The sequence below is a fragment of the Mustelus asterias genome, chromosome 2, assembly GCF_964213995.1.
Source record: "Mustelus asterias chromosome 2, sMusAst1.hap1.1, whole genome shotgun sequence".
NCBI classification, from domain to species: domain Eukaryota; kingdom Metazoa; phylum Chordata; class Chondrichthyes; order Carcharhiniformes; family Triakidae; genus Mustelus; species Mustelus asterias.
Window position 1 is genome coordinate 69,933,592 of NC_135802.1, and position 20,216 is coordinate 69,953,807.

The 20,216-nt window shown below is 41.5% G+C and overlaps 1 protein-coding gene across 6 annotated transcripts in view; it reads left to right on the forward strand.

Moving 5' to 3' along the window:
- Positions 1–18,785, forward strand: part of grb10b (growth factor receptor-bound protein 10b) — a 170,409-nt gene extending 151,624 nt beyond the window's left edge. For all 6 annotated transcript variants that reach the window (XM_078236849.1, XM_078236839.1, XM_078236876.1 and 3 more), the window contains 6 exons: positions 39–116; positions 298–414; positions 6,406–6,472; positions 6,583–6,670; positions 14,442–14,535; positions 16,060–18,785. In XM_078236849.1, coding sequence (XP_078092975.1) covers positions 39–116; positions 298–414; positions 6,406–6,472; positions 6,583–6,670; positions 14,442–14,535; positions 16,060–16,206 — 591 coding nt within the window. In that variant the 3' untranslated portion in view covers positions 16,207–18,785. The remainder of the gene's footprint in view (positions 1–38; positions 117–297; positions 415–6,405; positions 6,473–6,582; positions 6,671–14,441; positions 14,536–16,059) is intronic.
- The last annotated feature ends 1,431 nt before the right edge of the window (positions 18,786–20,216 follow it).

The following is a 20,216-nucleotide window of genomic DNA, read 5'->3' on the forward strand; positions in this document are numbered from 1 at the left end:
TATTCCTTTTTAAAGTTAGCATTTTTTCTCTTTTGTAGTATGGCATCCTGTTGTATCAGAACTATCGGATTCCCCAACAAAGAAAAACATTACTATCTCACTTTTCCACACCAGTGGTAGGTCACCTTTTTTTAAACAATCCTTTGGATTCTATTTTATCCTCTCGTAAATTTCTGTGCTTTTTTTCTCATTGCTGTTGTATTTGTTTTGACGGTTTAAGTTAATTTTAAAAGTACTTGCAGTATTCAGTAAATCAAGTAAGATTTGTAATGTTGCTAATGTTTCTATTCTTTTCAGAGAAGCATATCAGAAAATTCCTTGGTAGCTATGGACTTCTCTGGACACACAGGTCGAGTCATAGAAAATCCTGCAGAGGCCCAAAGTGCAGCCATGGAAGAAGGTCACACATGGAGGGTAAAGACATTCACTATTTTTTTGCTGGACCTGACAACTGAAAGCACTATCATTAATGACCAGGCACAGGGAAAGAGGATTTCTAAGAGATTGGAATCAGGTGACTGTAGTTTGTTGGATGGGAGGTTTGTTGGGCTGGAATGAGGCAATAGAAGGGCTTAAATACCAGATTGATCATTTTTAATTTCAAACTTTGGACCGGGGATCACCACAGGAGTCGAGTACACAATGGCGGGTGTGTGATGTTGGGGTAGGATATATATTTTTATATCTGGAAAATAAGAGTTTTGGATGAGCTAAGACCTGTGGAAGTCAGAAAATGAGATGGTGATTAAGAGAGTAGTGAAATACTAAAGGAGATGACAACGGTATGAGCAAATGTTCCAATGAAAATGAGCTGAAGGAGGGGCAATTAATGGGGTGCAATTAAGATTGTCTTATGATTGAGATGATATAGCTGAGATTTTAAACTTGAAGTTATTACAGTGACAAAGTTATAAAGTTTGATTCTGTCTGAATTGGTGATTGGGGAGGGGTTGATGTCAGTTGTAAGGGTAGAGTTTCTGCACACTACAAAAGCCTTTAGCGAGAGAAAATCAGGGATCATCCAGAATTGGTTATAGAGCAAGCAGTGGGACAGCACAACAGTGGAGGAAAGGCGAGGAAGAGCTGCATGTCAAAAACCTATATGTAGATGATGGCCCAAGGAGCAGGAAGTGATTAGTAAAGAGTTCATCTTGAGTGACTTTGGACTTGATAGTGTGGGGGTGGAAAGAAAAGCCATTGCTGTTGAATGCTGCCTGTGATTAAGTGAGAGAGTAGAATCAAGCAACAGCTTGTATTCCTATTGCATCATTCATGTAGTAGAACATCTAAGACAGCTCACAGAAGCAATAACAAACAGAATTTAACAGCAAGCTACATAAGGTGATATTAGGGCAGATGAACAAAAACTTTGTTAAAGAGTTTTGTTTTCAGAGTGATGTAAAGGAGGAAAGAAAGGTTGAGAAGTTTAGGGTGGGAATTCCAGAACTTAGGCCTTCAGCAGCTGAAAGCACAGCCGCTAATGGTAGAGTAGATAGAATAGTGGAAGGTGAAAGAGACCCAAATTGGAAGAATACAAGATTTCCAAGGGCTGTAGGAGGTTTATAGAGATGGAGGAGGTCGAGGTCATGGAGGGATTTGAAAACAATGGTCAGAATTTTTGAATTGCTGTACTGCAAGCTAATGTAGATCAACGAACACGGGTAATGCATGTTAAGGGATGAGGTAAAATTCAAAAAGGAAATGGCTAACCCGATATTTAGTTGGAAGAGATTTCTACCGTTGTTACTTATCCATCACAGGGTGATGGACATGCAGCCTGACAATATGAAGAGAAGTGGTTTTGGCTATGATCAGCATACTTGTGGGGCCTGACTGTTTTCTGAGGGAGAGCATTTAGATTAGAATTGAGGGCCAAAGGATAGATCCTTGGGTAATTCCAAAGGTAGTCTTGCTTGAATGGGAAGATAAGCCATTGTTCTGGCTAAAACTGGATAGATAAGAACAGAACCAGATGTGTGATCCGACCCAGCTGGACAATGGAGGAGATGTTAGATGAGGATGGTGTGGTCACTGTGTCAAAGTCTAGCAGTCCACAAAGGCCAAAATGTATGCAGAAGGATAGTTCACCATCGTCACAGTCACATTGGATGCCAAATGTGACCTTGGAAAGAGCAGTTTCAATACTATGGAAGGGGTGAAAACCTGAATGGAATTCTAAACAATGAGCAGAACATTGGGAGGTGACAGCATGTTCAAAGACTTTGACGAAGGAAGGAAGGTTATAAGTTGGGAGACTAATTTAAAAGTACAAAGAGTTCAGAAAATTGTTTTTTTTTGAGGGGAGGAATGATGACAGATTTGAAGGAGATGTGAGGAGAGAAAATAGATAACGATATTGGATCGGGGCCAGAAAGGGGCTCAACAGTTTGGTGGAAATAGAGTTGAGTGAGCGGTTGGTGACAAATTGAACTTGGAGAGGATGTGAGGAGCAATGGGAAAGAAACTAGAGAAAGATGTGAATTTAGGAATAGGTAAGGGGAACCTCAGAGGAAGCTTAGCCTTGGTGAGCCAGTAGAAGGGAGGGAAGCAGTGGAGGTAGCTGAATGGCTGGTCTCAGTTTCAGTGATGAACAAGTCCATTAGCTCCGCGCACATGTTAGTGAGATGAAGGAGGCATGGGGAGGGATTCTCTGACCTCACATGCCATTAGTAGATCGTACCGATGCTGGAAAATAGCATGTGAACCAAAAATCCATGTCTCTTGCCGTGCCACACAGTTTGCAATTCTCCTGGCCACTTTCTACTAGCATGAAGCATTTGGGTGCAAGGGCAATTAGCATGAAATTGACTGCATTTAAATCTCATTAGCAAAATTGGCACATGGCCCACCCCCCCACGTGGAATGCACCCATCTCTCTGGCATGATGTCACACCACGCCAATCACTAATGCTCCCATAAAGTATGGTTCAGGCGCAACAGTTGCGAGAAGGTGAATACCGGTGTGTACCAATTTCCAGGGTGCAAGATGGTGGTTTAGCCGCTGCCATGGGTGGGGCATGGGGCTTCCCTGAGCGTAGAGGCTTGGGGGGTACTCGGGTTGGTCCAGGGGATCTCAGGTTGGGGATTGCTGCTGGGTTAGGGTCATGTGACAAGCATCCACCTGTCTGCTGAAAGACTCCCAAGGGGTTCCAGAGGTCAAATCCCACTAATATTGCACCCTCCACCCTGTCATCTCTCAGCTGGGAGGGCTAAATGTTTTAACACAGGCATCCCATCCCTGGCCCAACTAACAGTCGCAAGCACCTGGCAACTGCTGCCCCAATCAAGGGAGCCTGGCAGGTATTAACATGGCTTTCCACACTGCATGAACTCTGCAGTGCTCCCTGCAAGGACACCCATCGCATGTAAGTTAGGAGGGCACCTCCCTGCTGTCTTGTCTGACCTGGATGCCATGTCTGAAAGCCACTGGGCACCAAACATCCAAGTGGGTACATGCAGGTGTATACTGCAAAGGTTCCTCATTCAGGACCTTCTGACAGCCACGCCTTTGCTCTACATGAGTGCCAGAGTTCTGAGCTCAGACTGTCTCATGTTGGGTATGACCTGTGGTATATATTTGGGTGGGGTGGCATGCACAGCAGCTGCATCATAATCGCACATAACCCATCAGGTGGCTCCCCTGTGAAATCCAGCACTCGTTCTTCAAAAGGAGTCAGGAGATGCAACGGGGTCCCGCCACCTGTCTTCCACTCTCTGCGTCATCTTCTCCTGCGGAGTCATAAAGGGATGATTGAGAGCTTGATGGCCGGCAGCTAGTGGGGGTGGAATAGGTGGCTCGGCACCATGCCTCGGCAGGCAGTGGTTGTGACTGGGGTTGCCATAGCGATTTGAGGAGGATGTACGGGGGTCTGGTGTTGGGTGGCCATGGTGTCTCCGGGAGCAGCTCATGGTGGACATTCCAGGTGTGACAGATGGGACTGATGTCAGGACTAGACGGGTGGACGCTCACCCTTGCAGCTCGAATGAGGTTGTTCATCATCTTTCGCCATTGGCCTGTGTCAGACTGTAGGCACTACATACCACAGCCACCTCTTCTCAGGCTGCATTCGAGACCCTGCTCCAGGGTTGTCTTTCCTCCCAGAGGTACAGGTGCAGTGGGCGGCGTGGTGGCACAGTGGTTAGCACTGCTGCCTCATAGCGCCAGGGACCCGGGTTCGATTCCCGGCTTGGCTCACTGTCTGTGCGGAGTCTGCACGTTCTCCCTGTGTCTGCGTGGATTTCCTCTGGGTGCTCCGGTTTCGTCCCACAGTCTGAAAGATGTGCTGGTTAGGTGCAATGGCCATGCTAAATTCTCCCTCGGTGTACCCGAACAGGTGCCGGAGTGTGGCGACTAGGGGATATTCACAATAACCTCATTGCAGGGTTGATGTAAGCCTACTTGTGACACTAACAAAAAAACTTTAAACTTTTAGGATGGCCTGCCTCTCCACCGTGGTGTCCAGCAGCCATCCAAGCCCTCCCTCCTTGAACCGTGGTGCCATCTTCCTGGCGTGACTAGCTGGCAGTACAGTGGGAACATTTACATTGAGCTCTCCCTTGTTACCTGCACACAGCTGCGGCCACCTCGGGCGAGTCACATGCCTGGAGTCTGTATCATGGCATGATTCACATGAAGGTTCTTTCAGTGCACTAAGTGCTGGTGGATTGTGGTGTGGAGTGTGCTGAAGAGACTGGTACGGATCACTCCATTGTTCTTGCCTTTATGACACTTAGAAATTTTTTGGGAGACTTTGAGAGCCCATGGTTTGCAGTGAAGAGGAGCCAGGGTTATCTTTGCATTTCATGGTGATCCTGAAATAGTGAACACTTTTGAGCGAGCAGGAACCAAGAATGCTTCATGTGGTCTCCCAAAATCTGATGATGAATGGCTAAACCAGTTGTCTGCCATAAACATTTGAGCCCTTATCCATTAAACTTTAGAGAAACATAGGTGAGCAACATAGGTAAAAGACAGTAATTGTTCTAATTGAGACTTGGGTATCAAAGTTATTGGTGAGGGTCTGAGTGAGCAGAAATGTTATGGTGAATGACAGGCCTGACTAAGACTACTTTTGGGAATTTGAAAGTGCAGTTTTAAGCGACTTGGGAAGGAGTGTTTTCCTGAGGAGGATACAGATGGAAATGAGGACGGAAGGGGATGTGGGTGGGAGTGGCGCAGACAAGTGATCAAAGATGGCTTTATCTGTAATTGACACAATAGGAAGAATGAGGCCATTTGAGGTGGCAAGGTGAAGGGGAATAGCCATTTCACATGGCCTTGCTGTTCTCTTCCTATGATCAACAGAATGAGGAATTTATTTGGAGGTAGAAGTTAAAGGAAAATCAGCCACAAGGTGAAATGGATGTTGAAGTCACTGCGCGTAAGAAGTTGCCTAATGTGAAGTAATTAAGTTATCTCATTGTCAAACTTGTTGTGGTACTTGGCTGAGCAATAACACATTATTTTAGATGAGAAGGGTGTCTAAGATGTATTGCCTTTTTATTTCATAGTTTGGATATTGTTAATAGCAAGATGCTGAAAATACTCAACAGATCTGGCAGTATCTGTGGAGTGAAATAGTTAATGGATTCAATTTGATATTCCTTGGCGGGGTGATGGAGGTGGAACAGAAATTAAGGGGTCCGCTTGTTCCTACCATTACCATCTGTGCCAGTGAAGCATCTGACGTCCAATTAGTGGCCATCTGGTGGGAAGGAAGCCAGCTATGTAGGTGCAAGGGGGACTCTGCCCAACCGGCACTGTAGTGCCAGGATGTCACGTGACAGAGGTAATGCTGCAAACAATCAGTCAGGCGCAGAATCGTAAAGGCCCCATGCTCAAAGAATTACTCTTTATTTTTTGACTGAAAGTGCAAAATAAGTGATAAAATGTTATTAAATAGCATACAAATGCTGCAATCTTCCTCGGCAGAATCTGCTTCTACATTTAACTATGGTGGTAGGCCTTTTTTACTGTTCTTGTATCACTTCATTGTAGTTCCGGTAAAAAAATAGATTTTGCATCGAATGCTTGAAAAATGCAGCAGGCAATGAAAATTGTGGACGGTTGAATTGTTAATGAGCTTAATAGCTTTTTAATGAGTGATTTCAAAATGGCGAAAGAGCTGCTAATTTCTACACCAGATCGCCTTCTGTAATTTGGGAGATTGGTGTGATGACATTGTATTGCTGGCACTATGTAATCATTCCCTATTTTACTATTGCATGGAGGGTCAACCCACCTGATTTGCGCATGTAAAATCCAGCCAAATGTTTCATGTTGGTGACCTTTCATCAGAACTTGGAGATCTTTATTGCTTTTTGTGATTTAGTTCAGTATAGATCCTTTAAATACATGTTAACTTTTGTTGTGATGTAATATATTTCAAATGTTTTGACCTACAGAAACGTAGTCAAAGGATGAACACTTTGGGTAGTTCAAGTCCATTACATCCCCCCACGCTCAGCCACAGTAAGTTGCATGTAAATTGAAAATTTCTATTAATCTACTTATTAATGAAACCCACACTGAGATTTTGATGAAGCTTGAAACCTGTATCACTAATTTCTTTAACTATCCAGCTATTCACAGAACTCAACCATGGTTTCACGGCCGTATCTCTCGAAAAGAGGCTCATGGTATGATCGAAAAACAGGGGCCTGTGGATGGGTAAGGAGAAATATAAGGGAAAAAAATAATTACAGCTGTGTAATCCAAGAAACATCGCTATTCTGCACCTTGTGCCCATGTACAGTGCATTTAATAGAAAGCAAACATTTTAGGAAGTTATTGAAGATCAATAATTCAGTAGAAATATTTTTTGGATTGTTTGCATAAACCTATTATAAATTATTCAAAAGGTAATATTTTAATTCTTTAAGCACTGAACTTTATTACTTTTCCTATTTGTAAAGTGTTTTCATAAATGCATCTTCCAGTCCACGATGTTGGTTACAAAAGTGTATTTGAATCAATGTTGGGCTCTGGTATTTAGAATTAGACCATGCCATGTGTTTGTTTCTCACCAATTCATCTAACATTTTCATGGCAGCGAAAATAAAAATGAGCATAATTTTCTCTGGGAGTATGTTCTTTGCTCTGTGCAGTTACCTCGAATGTGTACTAGATGGTCAGTATGTTTTAGCTGTTCAGTACTGGATTTGATTATTGTGTTTTCTGTTGGAGCTGAAGTTTGTTATTTTTAGTTTTGCAGATTATTTCCTGTTGCATCACTTGTAGCTTTAAGTTAGCTTGTTTTTGTTTATTTATCCCACTCTTTCTCCCCTGATTTTTTTTTCACCTTTAATGTGTGTAACTGCAACTATGGTCTCCAAGTTCATGAATCATACACTTAGCATATTAAAACTGGTTCAGATGTGCCTGGTTAGCCCAGCTAAGATTTCCAAAATTATTGCATGTTGCATCTTGCTCAATTTTGTTTCATACACAGCAGTTACCTTGGACAAGGTGACAGAGGCCATCGACAGAAGATCGTAAGGCTTGAAAATTAGAAGGTGAAACTGAGTTGTAACCAGGAAGTCTAGTGTGCTAGTTTCTAACTATTTATCCAATTACACAAGTCACCCAATGCTTATCCAGCTTTGTCAACCTATACATGGTAAATAACCCAGTAAATATATTGACCGTTGCTATTAGAGTCATAGAGGTTTACAGTATGGAAACAGGCCCTTCGGCCCAACTTGTCCATGCTGCTCTTTTTTTAATGACTAAACTAGTCCCAATTGATCGCATTTGGCCCATATCTCTCTCTAGCCATCTTACTCATGTAACTGTCTAAATGCTTTTTAAAAGACAAAATTGTACCCGCCTCTACTACTACTTCTGGCAGCTTGTTCCAGACACTCACCACCCTCTGTGTGAAAGAATTGCCCCTCTGGACCCTTTTGTATCTCTCTCCTCTCACCTTAAATCTATGCCCTCTAGTTTTAGACTCCTCTACCTTTGGGAAACAATATTGACTATCTAGCTGATCTATGCCCCTCATTACTTTATAGAGCTCTATAAGATCACTCTTAAGCCACCTCCGCTCCAGAGGAAAAAGTCCCAGTCTATCCAGCCTCTCCTTATAACGCAATCCATCAAATTCCAGTAGCATCCTAGGAAATCTTTTCTGCACTCTTTCTAGTTTAATAATATGCTTTTTACAATAGGGTGACCAGAACTGTACACAGTATTCCAAGTGTGGCCTTGCCAATATCTTGTACAACTTCAACAAGACGTCCCAACTCCTGTCTTCAATGTTCTGACCAATGAAACCAAGCTTGCCGAATGCCTTCTTCACCACCCTGTCCATCTGTGACTCCACTTTCAATGAGCTATGAACATGTACCCCTAGACCTTTGTTCTATAACTCTCCCCAACGCCCTGCCATTAACTGAGTAAGTCCTGCCCTGGTTTGATCTACCAAAATGCATCACCTCGCATTTATCTAAATTAAACTCCATCTGCCATTCGTCAGCCCACTGACCCAATTGATCAAGATCCCGTTGCAATCCGAGATAACCTTTTTCACTGTCCACTATGCCACCAATCTTGGTGTCATCTGCAAACTTACTAACTATGCCTCCTGAATTCTCATCCAAATCATTAATATAAATGACAAATAACAGTGGACCGAGCACCGATCCCTGAGGCACACCGCTTGTCATAGGTTTCCAGTTTGAAAAACAATCCTCTACAACCATCCTTTGTCTTCTGTTATCAAGCCAATTTTGTATCCATTTGGCTACCTCACACTGGATCCTATGAGATTCAACCTTATGCAGCAATCTACCATGTGGTACCGTGCCAAAGGCCTTGCTAAAGTCCATGTAGACAACATCAACTGCACTGCCCTCATCTCCCTCCTTGGTTACCCCTTCAAAAAACTCAATCAAATTTGAGAGACCTGATTTTCCACTCTCAAAGCCATGCTGACTGTCCCTAACCAGTCCTTGCCTCTCTAAATGCCTGTAAATCCTGTCTCTCCGAATACCTTCTAACAACTTTATTAAAAATAAAATTGCATTTTGTTATTTCCACAGACAAATAATGGGACCAGGTCGTCTAATACGTTTTCTGTAATGAAAGTTGTTCTCTGTCTCTGCATGCTGTGTCATGAGAGAACTCTGCAGTTACCAATACCCTCCTGATTTTATGATGGTTACCTGGCTGTATCGTGTGCCTGACATTCTCCTATTATTTTCAGGGGTCTGCTGGCTGGTCCAACAGTGACCTCACTTGAGCGGCAGCATCCTTGTTTGTATCTGTTTATCCTGTGTCTGAACATTCCGGCCCCTTCTCAGTTGACTCGCACTGAAACTTGAATCCGATTTCATTTGATCAGTTTCCCAACCAGTTAAGTCCTTCCTTGCAAGACTCCTGTAAAATTCAGCCTTGGGTTTCAGTAGTTCCAGTGAGATAATGCAAGAGAAAAGACAATAGAAACTGCACTTGACTTTTGACATGTCATTGCTGGCCTTCATATCTAAAATATAGGGATGCAGATGTTCTCAGTTGTACAAAACCATAGTTAGATCCCACTTAAAGTACTGTGTGTAGGTATGGGCACCACACCTTGGGAAGGATGTTTTGGCCCTGGAGGCAGTTCAATGTAGGTTTACAAGAATGATGACTTAACCTCTGAAGTCCAGGTATAAGGAGAGATTAGACAAATTAGGCCTTTATTCTCTCAAATTCAGAAGATTGGGGGTGATCTGACAGAAATCTACAAAATATTTACAGGGAAGGACAGGGTGGATAAGGATAAACCATTTCTGCTAGTTGGAGACACTAGAACCAAGGGGCCATAATCTAAAAGTTAGGACCAAGCCGTTCAGGAGAGATATTGGAAAACACTTCTACATGCAGAGTGGTGGAGGCTTGGAACACTCTTCCTCAAATGGTGGTGGATACAAGTTCAATTGTTAGGTTTAAGTCTGAGATGGGCACATTTTTATTGAGCAGGGGATTCCATGGATATGGGTCTAGGGCAGGTACATGCAGTTAGGCCACAGAGTCAGCCATGATCTTATTGAATGACAGAGCAGGCTTGAGCGGCTGAATGGCATACTCTTGTTCCTATGACATGCAGGCTTCCATGCAGATGGCTGTGACAATACCATGCATGTCATGGTGATTGCAGTTCTCTAAAGTGGTCATTATGCCTCTGCATGTACACACAGGCAAAATATTGGAACTGCTGTAAATCTGAAATATGAATTGAAAATACTGGAAATACTCGAAGTCAGACAGCATCAATGGAGAGAAATTCCTTTCTCCACATGCTGCCTAACTTGATTATTTCCAGCATTTTCTCTTGATGCTATTGCACATATTTGGGCGCCTTCACACTTGCTAAAAGATTTTGCAATATACTTTGTACATTATCAGATATTGGTATGAAGCACTGGTGTTCAGAAATTAGCTTTTCTGCAAATGCAAGCCCAATCTGTCCCATAGCAGCTCAGGAAAGTCTCAAATTGTTACTCTGGCCAGTTGTCTTCTATTCCTCCACTGTCTGTACTTTCTGCTTCTCACTTGGGTTTCTAGCATCACCTGATACTGCTTCTTCATTCACATTTACTAAACGCAGTTGAGTTAATTACCTGCATGAGAGAGAATGGCTGCGAATCTCCCATCCTGCTGCGCTAATTTTTTAGTGTAGCGGGCCGGGAGAATTCCACGGCGGCCAATTTGTGGGTTTTGCGCGAGAGTTCACGTCCCCCTTGCATCTCCCAGCGCCGGATATCCGGCGGTGTCTACTCCATGCCGGAAATCGGCAATGAGATGCACAGACCATTTAAATATTATTTGAATGTGATTAGCGGGCCCAGGACTGAAGTCTCCAGACCCGCTAGCATCTCCCACCCCGCCAGAGTATTTCACACCAACGGGCATTAAAGTAGCTCCCCACCTTCAGGGAGCTAGTGGCCTGATCCTGCTGGTGTAGGTGGGGGGGGGAGGCAATTGGGGCCCCCCAGGGGTCAGGTGGCAGGAGGGTGGTGCCCCCTGGGCATTGGTACCCTAGCAGTGCCAGTCTGTGCTCCCTGGCACTGCTCAAGGAGCAAAGTGCCAATGCCCAGAGGACACCTTGGCACTGCCCACCGGGCATAGGGAAGTGCCAAGAGGGGGCAGGGCCTAGGGGCGATCGGTTGGGGGATCCTGTTGCCACTCTGCAGTTCGGATTGATGGCAGAAGGAGGGAGGTCAGCGATCGGGGGGGGGGGGGGGGGGGGGTGAGGATCGGCACTGCTGGGGTGGGGGTTGGGACTACGAGGATGGGGGCTGGAGATTGGGGTGGGCCAGGAGGAGAGGGGTTGAGGCTGGGCCCGGGAATGGTCAGGGGCCAGCAATTGGGCGACTGGGAGCTGGCATTGCGGGGGTCGCAGGGCTGGCCAGCAATCGGGAGGCCATCATTACGGGGCCATTGCGCATGCTACAATCTCGGCACTGACACAGTGGTCCGATCAGCATGCTGATTTCAGCTTCTCCAGAAGGAATAGGCCTCACCCCCTGAAACTTAATGATATCCACGCTGGCGACCTCTTCAGTGCAGAGTGTGGGAGATTCTTCTCTGAACTCCCACTGTAAAAAAAACCAGCATGAATTACTCCAGTTTTTACACAAATTCGGCAGTTAGAATTTTTTTGGGAGAATTCCGCCCATTGAGTCGATAGCTTTAGATCAGGCTTATAGTCATCTCTAGGGACTGACGCATCATTTTGGGAAACTCCCAAATTTGCCAAAAAAAGATGCAAGGAACATGCATAAGAATGGCAGCAATGAAGAATTCTGTCAAACAGCAGAGAGAGTTTCTATACTGCTTTTGTGCAGTGTACAAGTAGGTTAAGAAACATAGAAAAACTACAGCACAAAACAGGCCCTTTGGCCCCACAAGTTGTGCCGAACACATCCCTACCTTTTAGGCCTACCTATCACCCTCCATCCTATTCAGTCCCATGTACTCATCCAGGAGTCTCTTAAAAGACTCTTGAGTTTGCCTCCACCACCACTGACGGCAGCCGATTCCACTCGCCCACCACCCTCTGTGTGAAAAATTTCCCCCTAACATTTCCCCTGTACCTACCCCCCAGCACCTTAAACCTGTGTCCCCTCGTAGCTGCCATTTCCAGCCTGGGAAAAAGCCTCTGAGAGTCCACCTGATCTATGCCTCTCAACATCATATATACCTCTATTAGGTCTCCTCTCATCCTTCGTCTCTCCAAGGAGAAAAGACCGAGCTCCCTCAGCCTATCCTCATAAGGCATGCCACTCAATCCAGGCAACATCCTTGTAAATCTCCTCTGCACCCTTTCAATCTTTTCCACATCCTTCCTGTAATGAGGCGACCAGAACTGAGCACAGTACTCCAAGTAGGGTCTGACGAGGGTCTTATATAGCTGCATCATTATCTCCGGACTCAATCCCTCGATTGATAAAGGCCAGCACACCATACGCCTTCTTAACCACCTCCTCCACCTGCGGGGCCAATTTTAGAGTCCTATGGACCCTAAGAAAGGTGAATAAGGGAAAATAAGAGCAATAAAAAAAGAGCATCAAATGCAGGTCATGCCAGTGATGTTCACATCCCAAGAATGAATAAAAACATTTCAGTACTATAAATTTTGGTAAGGTTTCCAAGCTGTCCCTGCCTCACTCCTATAATCTTCAGCCCTAATAGTTTGGAGATCAGTGTCCTTAATTCAAATGAGGAGACATCAGTTGGAATGCTCCTTCCCATTATGCCTTTGTCCTTGTGGCCTTTTCCTAAAAGCAGATACAACAGTAGGAGCTGGAATTTGGAAGAACATAAATATGTCACCTCAGTGCCCAGCCAAAATGTGCAATCCCATGAAAATCCAGCTCGCAAGTAATTTGTGTCCACAACTTGCTTTTGCAATGCAATATGCAAAATTTATGTGGTGTGAGAAGCATATTTCTCTACACCTAACAAAGTAGCCACGTGGCTGTGCATGATGATTTTGAGAGAGCTATCGATTTGCTTGAAAGCTGAACATACTGCCTCAGTGACATTGCATTTAAGGTGAGAGCGAGCACATCATAGCTTGCATCCTGTAACTATCTTTTGCTTAAGAATGGATATTAACTGATTCTGTCAAGTGTTAAAAATACGTTTCACTTAACAGACTTGATAATGATTTAGATTTTTTAAGCTCATTTGCAATCAGTCATTTCTCTGAGCAATAGGCCCCAAGGAAGGGCCAATCTATTGAATTTAAATACAAACGTTTTATGGGGCACATTTGAAAATATATATTTTTGATAGTTCTTTTGGCGTTCAGCAGAGTGTTATTTTGTTTGGTCACAATTTTTTTTGCTGGAAGGTATTTCTCAAGCTCAACAGTTCAACTTGAAGGGTCTGTTTGAAATATATATAGTGAAGCAAGAGACATTTCATGACAATTGCTTGGTGATTAAAGTCATAGTCATGTGTTATTTACTGAATTCTAAAGTCAATGGAGACTGCCAAAGGGCACTGAATGAAATCAAGCAAACCAGAATAAAGTGAAAAGGATTCTCTGATCACTGTATTTGCCCAACTATCTAGACAAATGAAAACACTATGAAATAAAAGGAACAGGATCTCAGTGCATGAGTGATTTGATTTATTATCGTCACACGTACTAGTATACAGTGAAAAGTATTGTTTCTTGCGTGCTATACAGACAAAGCATACCGTACTTGGAGAAGGAAAGGAGAGAGTGCAGGATGTAGTGTTACAGTCATAGCTAGAATGAAGAGAGAAATAAACTTAATACAAAGTAGATGCGATCAGAAGTCTGATAGCAGCAGGGAAGAAGCTGTTCTTGAGTCCGTTGATACGTGTCCTCAGACTTTTGTATTTTTTTCCTGATGGAAGACAGTGGAAGAGAGTATGTCTGGGATGCGTGGGGTTCTTGTTAATGCTGGCTGCTTTTCTGAGGCAGCGGGAAGTGTAGACAGAGTCAATGGGTGGGAGGCTGGTTTGCATGATGGACTGAACTTCATTCACAACCCTTTATAGTTTTTTGGGTTCTTGGACAGATCAGGAGCCATACCAAGCTATGACACTTGTGATACTGTGATGAGTGATTTGAGAAGGATGGTGTGGTCAGAGAAGTTGATCCCAAAGACATTTAAGATTTAAAAATAAATTTCAATCCACTCATCCCTGTCTTCTAACTTCGGTAATAATCCTGAGTCGGAGAAATTCTTCCTCATTTTCTCCCATGAGCTAGAGACAGAGGAGATATATTCAGTCACACAATCATTTTAGGTATTTTCAGCATTTACTCTCAGGATATTGCTTAGCTCAAAAATTACTGTATCAAATGGGATCCTTGCAGTTCTCTTTGCTGCCTCCATTGTTCACTTTTGCAAGTGTAGTACTGTAAATTGTATCTACCCATAAGTGGTTAATTTTGATTTTGTTCATGCAGGTTATTTCTTCTGAGAGATAGTCAGAGTAACCCAAAGACATTTGTGCTAACATTATACTGTCAACAGAAGATCAGGCATTTCCAGATATTACCAGTAAGTTCTCAGTTATCTTCCTGATTGCCTTGGATTGATGTTATTGTGTCTTTTTTTATAATTCAGAATTTAGTATTTTACTGACAACATAAAGATACAATTGCTTCCAGCTATTTGTAACTGATAAATACTGTAGGTGTGTTAACTAATTGAATGGTACTGACTCAACTCCACACTCAAATGAAAATTTTACATGGCACAAAGTGATACTTATCATTCAATGTTTCTCAGCCTGTCCTTCAACGTGGTCAATTTTTGCTCATTTAAGTTGATCTCCTGTGGGATCACAAACCAGTCGAAGCCAATGGGTATTTTTAGGTTGATCAATTTAAATAAGCAAAAACTGACCATGTTGAAGGACAGGCTGAGAAACATTTCTAGGTTGGAGGATAGGGAGGTACTTGAGCAATTGTAAGCGCTAAGGGAGGAGGGTCGGATGAAAAAGAGGAGAAAAAGGAAAGGGAGAAGGAGGTAAAGAGGAAAAGAATGAGGAGAGTAGAGACACACAAGATTGGAGGTCAACAAAGAGCAGAGAAGAGGAAAGGATGAGTTGAGGAGAAATGTAAAGATGCCAGAAGAGAGAGAGACTGGGGACAGGATGAGGAGGGTGTTAATTACAAGTAGGGGTATGGGGTGGAGGAGTGTATAGGAAGATAGTGAAAGTGGGAAATGAATGGAAGGAAGAAAATTGGGAAGGGTTAGAAGTGGAAAGATTAGTTGAGGGATAGGAAAATGCGAGTCGGTGGAAGTGCAGGGATGAAGAGTAAGGATGAAGAGCAGGGGAGTCAAAAAGGACAGAGATGCAGGAGGAACTGTTTGCCTTTATGTTTGAGATGTTATAACTGCATTATTGATGGAGTGTAGGCCTATGAACTAATTTTGTCAGGATTGGGATTGCAAGGGTTGTAATGTTTAGCATCCGCAGGAAGGCCTAAATCATATTTTGTGTCTCATCGTTTGTTCAGGGCCTTTGGCTTCTGATTTTTGTTGGGAACAGTTGGAGTGGTTGGTGGATGGATTAAAGATTGTGTGCAATTTTAACATATTCTGCTTTGGCCTGGAGAGAGCCTTAAGCTTGAGATGATTAAATGCTCTTTCATTTTCCAATAGTGCAGGAACTAGCGATTGACAGAATTGAAGACCCTTATTCCACGTTGAAGTTAAAAATTGTATTGTTTTGATTCATTATTTTCAGGGAATCAGTTGCAACTTAAGACCTGCTACTTTAAAAATATTTCTTTCGGAATTACTGAATGCTACTGAAAATATTAAAGAAGTTAACCTTTTTTGACATGTTATGATACTGTATGAGGAATATTTAACTGTTGTGGAGCACAAATGTCCAGTAAGATTCAATAATATGTCTTCTGTCATTACGATTCCATAATCTCATAACAAACATAATGTACATGTCAATCTTAAAATGCATGTGGTGCCAGTTTTGGGTGCCAATGTGGGTAGTTTTTGGAATGTTTATTGCATATGTTGTGCGTTTTTTTATTCAATCATTTTTTTCCCTCCTAGTTTGAAGATAATGGACAACTTGTCTTCAGTCTTGATGATGGAAGCACCAGATTTACTGATCTTATCCAGCTTGTTGAATTTTATCAATTAAACCGAGGAATCCTTCCTTGCAAACTAAAGCATTATTGTTCCCAGATTTCCTTATAACCGTTGATTGTTGTTTACTGGTTTGAATTAGATATAACAGACTTGAATTGCTACCTGATTCTCTGCGTCAACTCTGGAGTCTTTTGGAGAAAATGAACTGCGTTCGTTTAACAGAACTGTGAAATCCAATAAAAACATAAATTGAAGACTAAAATTGAGGCTATAACTTCTTGTTCACAAAATATGTGGTAATACAGAAGAAAAGATGGGCTGAGCAATTAAGTATTTGCATGTTTCAATAATCACTTTTAGAAATTGAAAAAGATCTTCAAGATGAACTACAAACATATAAAAGATTTGTTTGTGACAACAAAAACTTGACTATAGCACCTGCTCTGGAGTAATCTTGATACTGACTTTGTTTTTTTTTAAATGGGCTCATCATTTGCTCATTCAAAAGAAAAATAGACATCATCCTATTGCTGAAGAGACATTTCATTTCCTACAGCACTTAATGTTTCTTTTACTTCCTGAATGCAGCTTAATATGAGTAATGTTCAAGTGTAGAGATCACGAAAGAATGGGACAAATCATATGGCTACTGCTTTTGGAAGTTAAAACAGGTTGATCAAGAATGCAGATCCAACCCATTTTACTGCTGTGAAATAATGTATTTAAATCAAGTTTTGAAACAATAATGCATTGAAGTTAAATCAATTTTAAGTACTTTCTGGAGATAGCTGAAAAATATTTAATAATGATGGATTTGTACACGAGAGGAGTAATTTTTACTTTGTGCAGGTGGAAATTGGCAGTTCCTGATAACTGTTATTCGCCCTTTGTTGACTTTAGTGGAGTGGGGGATCAGGTGGGGTGTAAAATGGGCAACTGATTGGCAAGCTTCAGTTTACCCAAAATTAAAATTGCCTCCGACACTCATTAGCCCAGATCTTTGACTATTCAGGTTTAATCTTGTTTTCTGAGAATTTGCTCCTCAGCGTTAGATACGATTTCCATTCTGAGGTTTAGCTAATTGTTTATCCACATGTGGAATTGGTTTAGTGTTTTATCTGCTAGAGTTCTGTTGTCTAGCCCTGGTAATCAAGGTCATTCATGTTGGACAGGTCAGTGACCTTTTGTTAGCCTACAGCAATAAAACATTATTATTCGATTTAGATTGCACAGCAGTGCTATAAAACAAGTGTTTTCAAAATGTACTAAACCCATTCTTAAAATAGGCATCAAATATTTTTACAAAATCATGCATTTCTAATGATGATGTAAAAGAAACCAATTGGTGTTCAAATGCAATTCTAATGAAACAACTATGAAGGCAGCCCTGTTTTAAAAGAATGTGTAAAAGTAGAACACTATAGTTTACAAATTACAATTTCAGTTAGTATATGTTGTATTGATTTTCTTTCAAAACCTGTTGAGGGTAAGACTTGATTTGATTTTAAGGGCATTTGCCTTTTATTACAAGTAAATGATTTTCATTTTTTTCTGCTGTATTGTATTTGTCTCAAAGTGCCGCTTTCAAAGAGAAGGTTGCCTATTGTACTGCCACACAAGAATATACATGCATGCTTTTATAATTTACATAAACCGCTCCACACACCCATTGCTGCCCTGAAGGCATTTAAATTTAACAAAATATCACTGGTTCCAAAAATTATATTCCAAAAGAGTTGAGTATTTTTGAAACCAAGCTCCAGATACCTTATCCATAAACACTTAGCCAGAATTTTAAAATCAGTATTGCATCTCTTTGCATATTTATGAATGTAAATTATATTTAAATTTAGAGGTGGAAAAGGTGTTTAGGATGCCACATGATAAAATGTGGTGTCTGATGGTTTGAACACGCTAATTATTCATCATTTAGACTTATCCATTAGTGCAGCAGATAATATGCATATATTATTAATTATATTCTTACTGTCAGCTTGACTGAGTTCCTCCATTGAAATTCTGGCACACTCTTCAATTTGACTGGGCCCAATAGGTTCAGCTGGCTGTCAATAACAGAAGCCAATGATATTTTATTTTTGTATTTGTGATATGAATGTACAGTAAAAGGGGACTCTCAGGGTTGATGAAGCTTGTTGATTTTTTTCTTGGCCTGCAAAAAAAAATCATCACGTAGCGTATCATCTTTGGTTTAAGGAGGATATACCAAACGTATTTGGTTATTAACATCAACATTGACTTGTGTGTCTATATTTAACAGCAAGCTAATTCACCCATCAAACTGAAAATAGGTAATGCACTTCAATTTGTATGGGTCTGCTCCTCATTGTTATTTTTGCATGAAGATTTAACCAACCATTTGACCAATCAATGCACCTTTTCCAGTGATAGGATTTGCTTATCACAGATTAAATTTAACACAATGCAAAAACTGATTACTATGAAATGGAATACAGCAAACCTTTTTTTTTCAGGGAATGCTTGAAGGTATTAACTTTTTAAATGAAAATCTGTATACATAATATGCTTTGCTTCTTGATGTAAATAGCGGTAAGGCTTGTGAACTTAACTGTAACTGTTCAGGTATTTTTGTATAAATAAGGGACTGATATATTCTGTTTATTGTAATTAGAAATAAACATTAATGCAAACTTGCTCATTTACAACTATTTAGTTCAAATCTCAAGACTCTTCCTTTGGATCTCCAGTAAATTAATTTTGTCTCGTCTTTGTACAAGTGACCCAACAGTGGTGGCTTGAGCAGGGGCAGATGCCATGGACCACTGAAATTCCATGTTTTCTCTCACGCTCCACCATTTTCTCTCCTGATCCCCTCTGTGCACGGTGATAGCTCCTTGTTAGATTATTTTTCAGTGGGCTCTATACACTCCTGTTAATCTGTGATCCAAAGCAGTAAGTATCAGCAGGCCAACATGCTCATGGGGAACATATGTGTGAACTCAATTTTGTCGTGACGTAACATCTACTTTCTGACAGCAGTTTCTAAAGAAAGAACTGGAAATCTAGCTGCATTTTCTCACCTGATAAAGCCGCAAAGATAATTGTAGCAATCTCTCTCATTTCTTGGTTGAGATTAATTTAGCACAAACTGGGGGTCGAAGTTGGGACTTTCTAGTCTGTCTCAGCTTATAATACACTATGTAATGCTGTTTGTATCTCTTTCTCTCCCCCCCCCCCCCCAAAAAAGCAATTACCGCATTTAATCTTGAAGAAAGTAGCAAATTATTTGAATGACTAATCTGATAAATTGAAGGATATTTCTCACAGCTCTTAATCGATATGGTTATAATTTAAGTTTAACTTTCAACCTCTTGTGTTTTGCTTTAAGAAATTTTTACCTTTTTTCCCCTCAATCTATTATTTTCTCATTGAAAGCAAATAGGACAAAGGAAAATTTACCCTTGAATAACAGCACTAATAAGTTAGAATTGCAGGAGATTGGACTTCAATTCAGTACTTCGCAGTGGGTGATATTATTAGTTTCTCTTGGATGTGTGTGGGGGGGGGGTTCAGGAAAGAGGGACAAAAATAATGACCTGTATTTTGTGTCAGAAGCGAACAAACTGTTCACTATTCAGTATATTTACAACTGCCTACAGATTTTTCAAATGATTTTTGATAGCAGTATACTTATTAGACATCTGAGACCTTTGTGAGCAGGACAAGATAAGAAGCAGCTTGTCTCTTCAAACGATCAGATTGAAGAATCCTTACTGAAGCATGTGGAGTCTGAATGTATAAGTTAGAATATTTAACTTGGAGTGAATCATGTGCAAAAAGTAAATAAAAAGAGGAAGGGAAATATCACCAAGGAGGCCTATTAGCCCATTGTGTCCATACCAACTCTCCAAACAAACCTGACTTAGTGCCATTCCCCTGCCTTTTCCCCATACCTCTGCTCATTATTTCTATTCAAGTAATCAGCTAATGCCTTCTTGAGTGCCTCAATTGAACCTGCTTACAGGCAGTGCATTCCAGACCCAAACCACTCATGGTGTGAAAAAGCTTTTTCTCACATCACATTTGCTTCTTTTGCAAATAACTTTAAATCTGTGCTCCCTTGTTCTTGATCTTTTGAT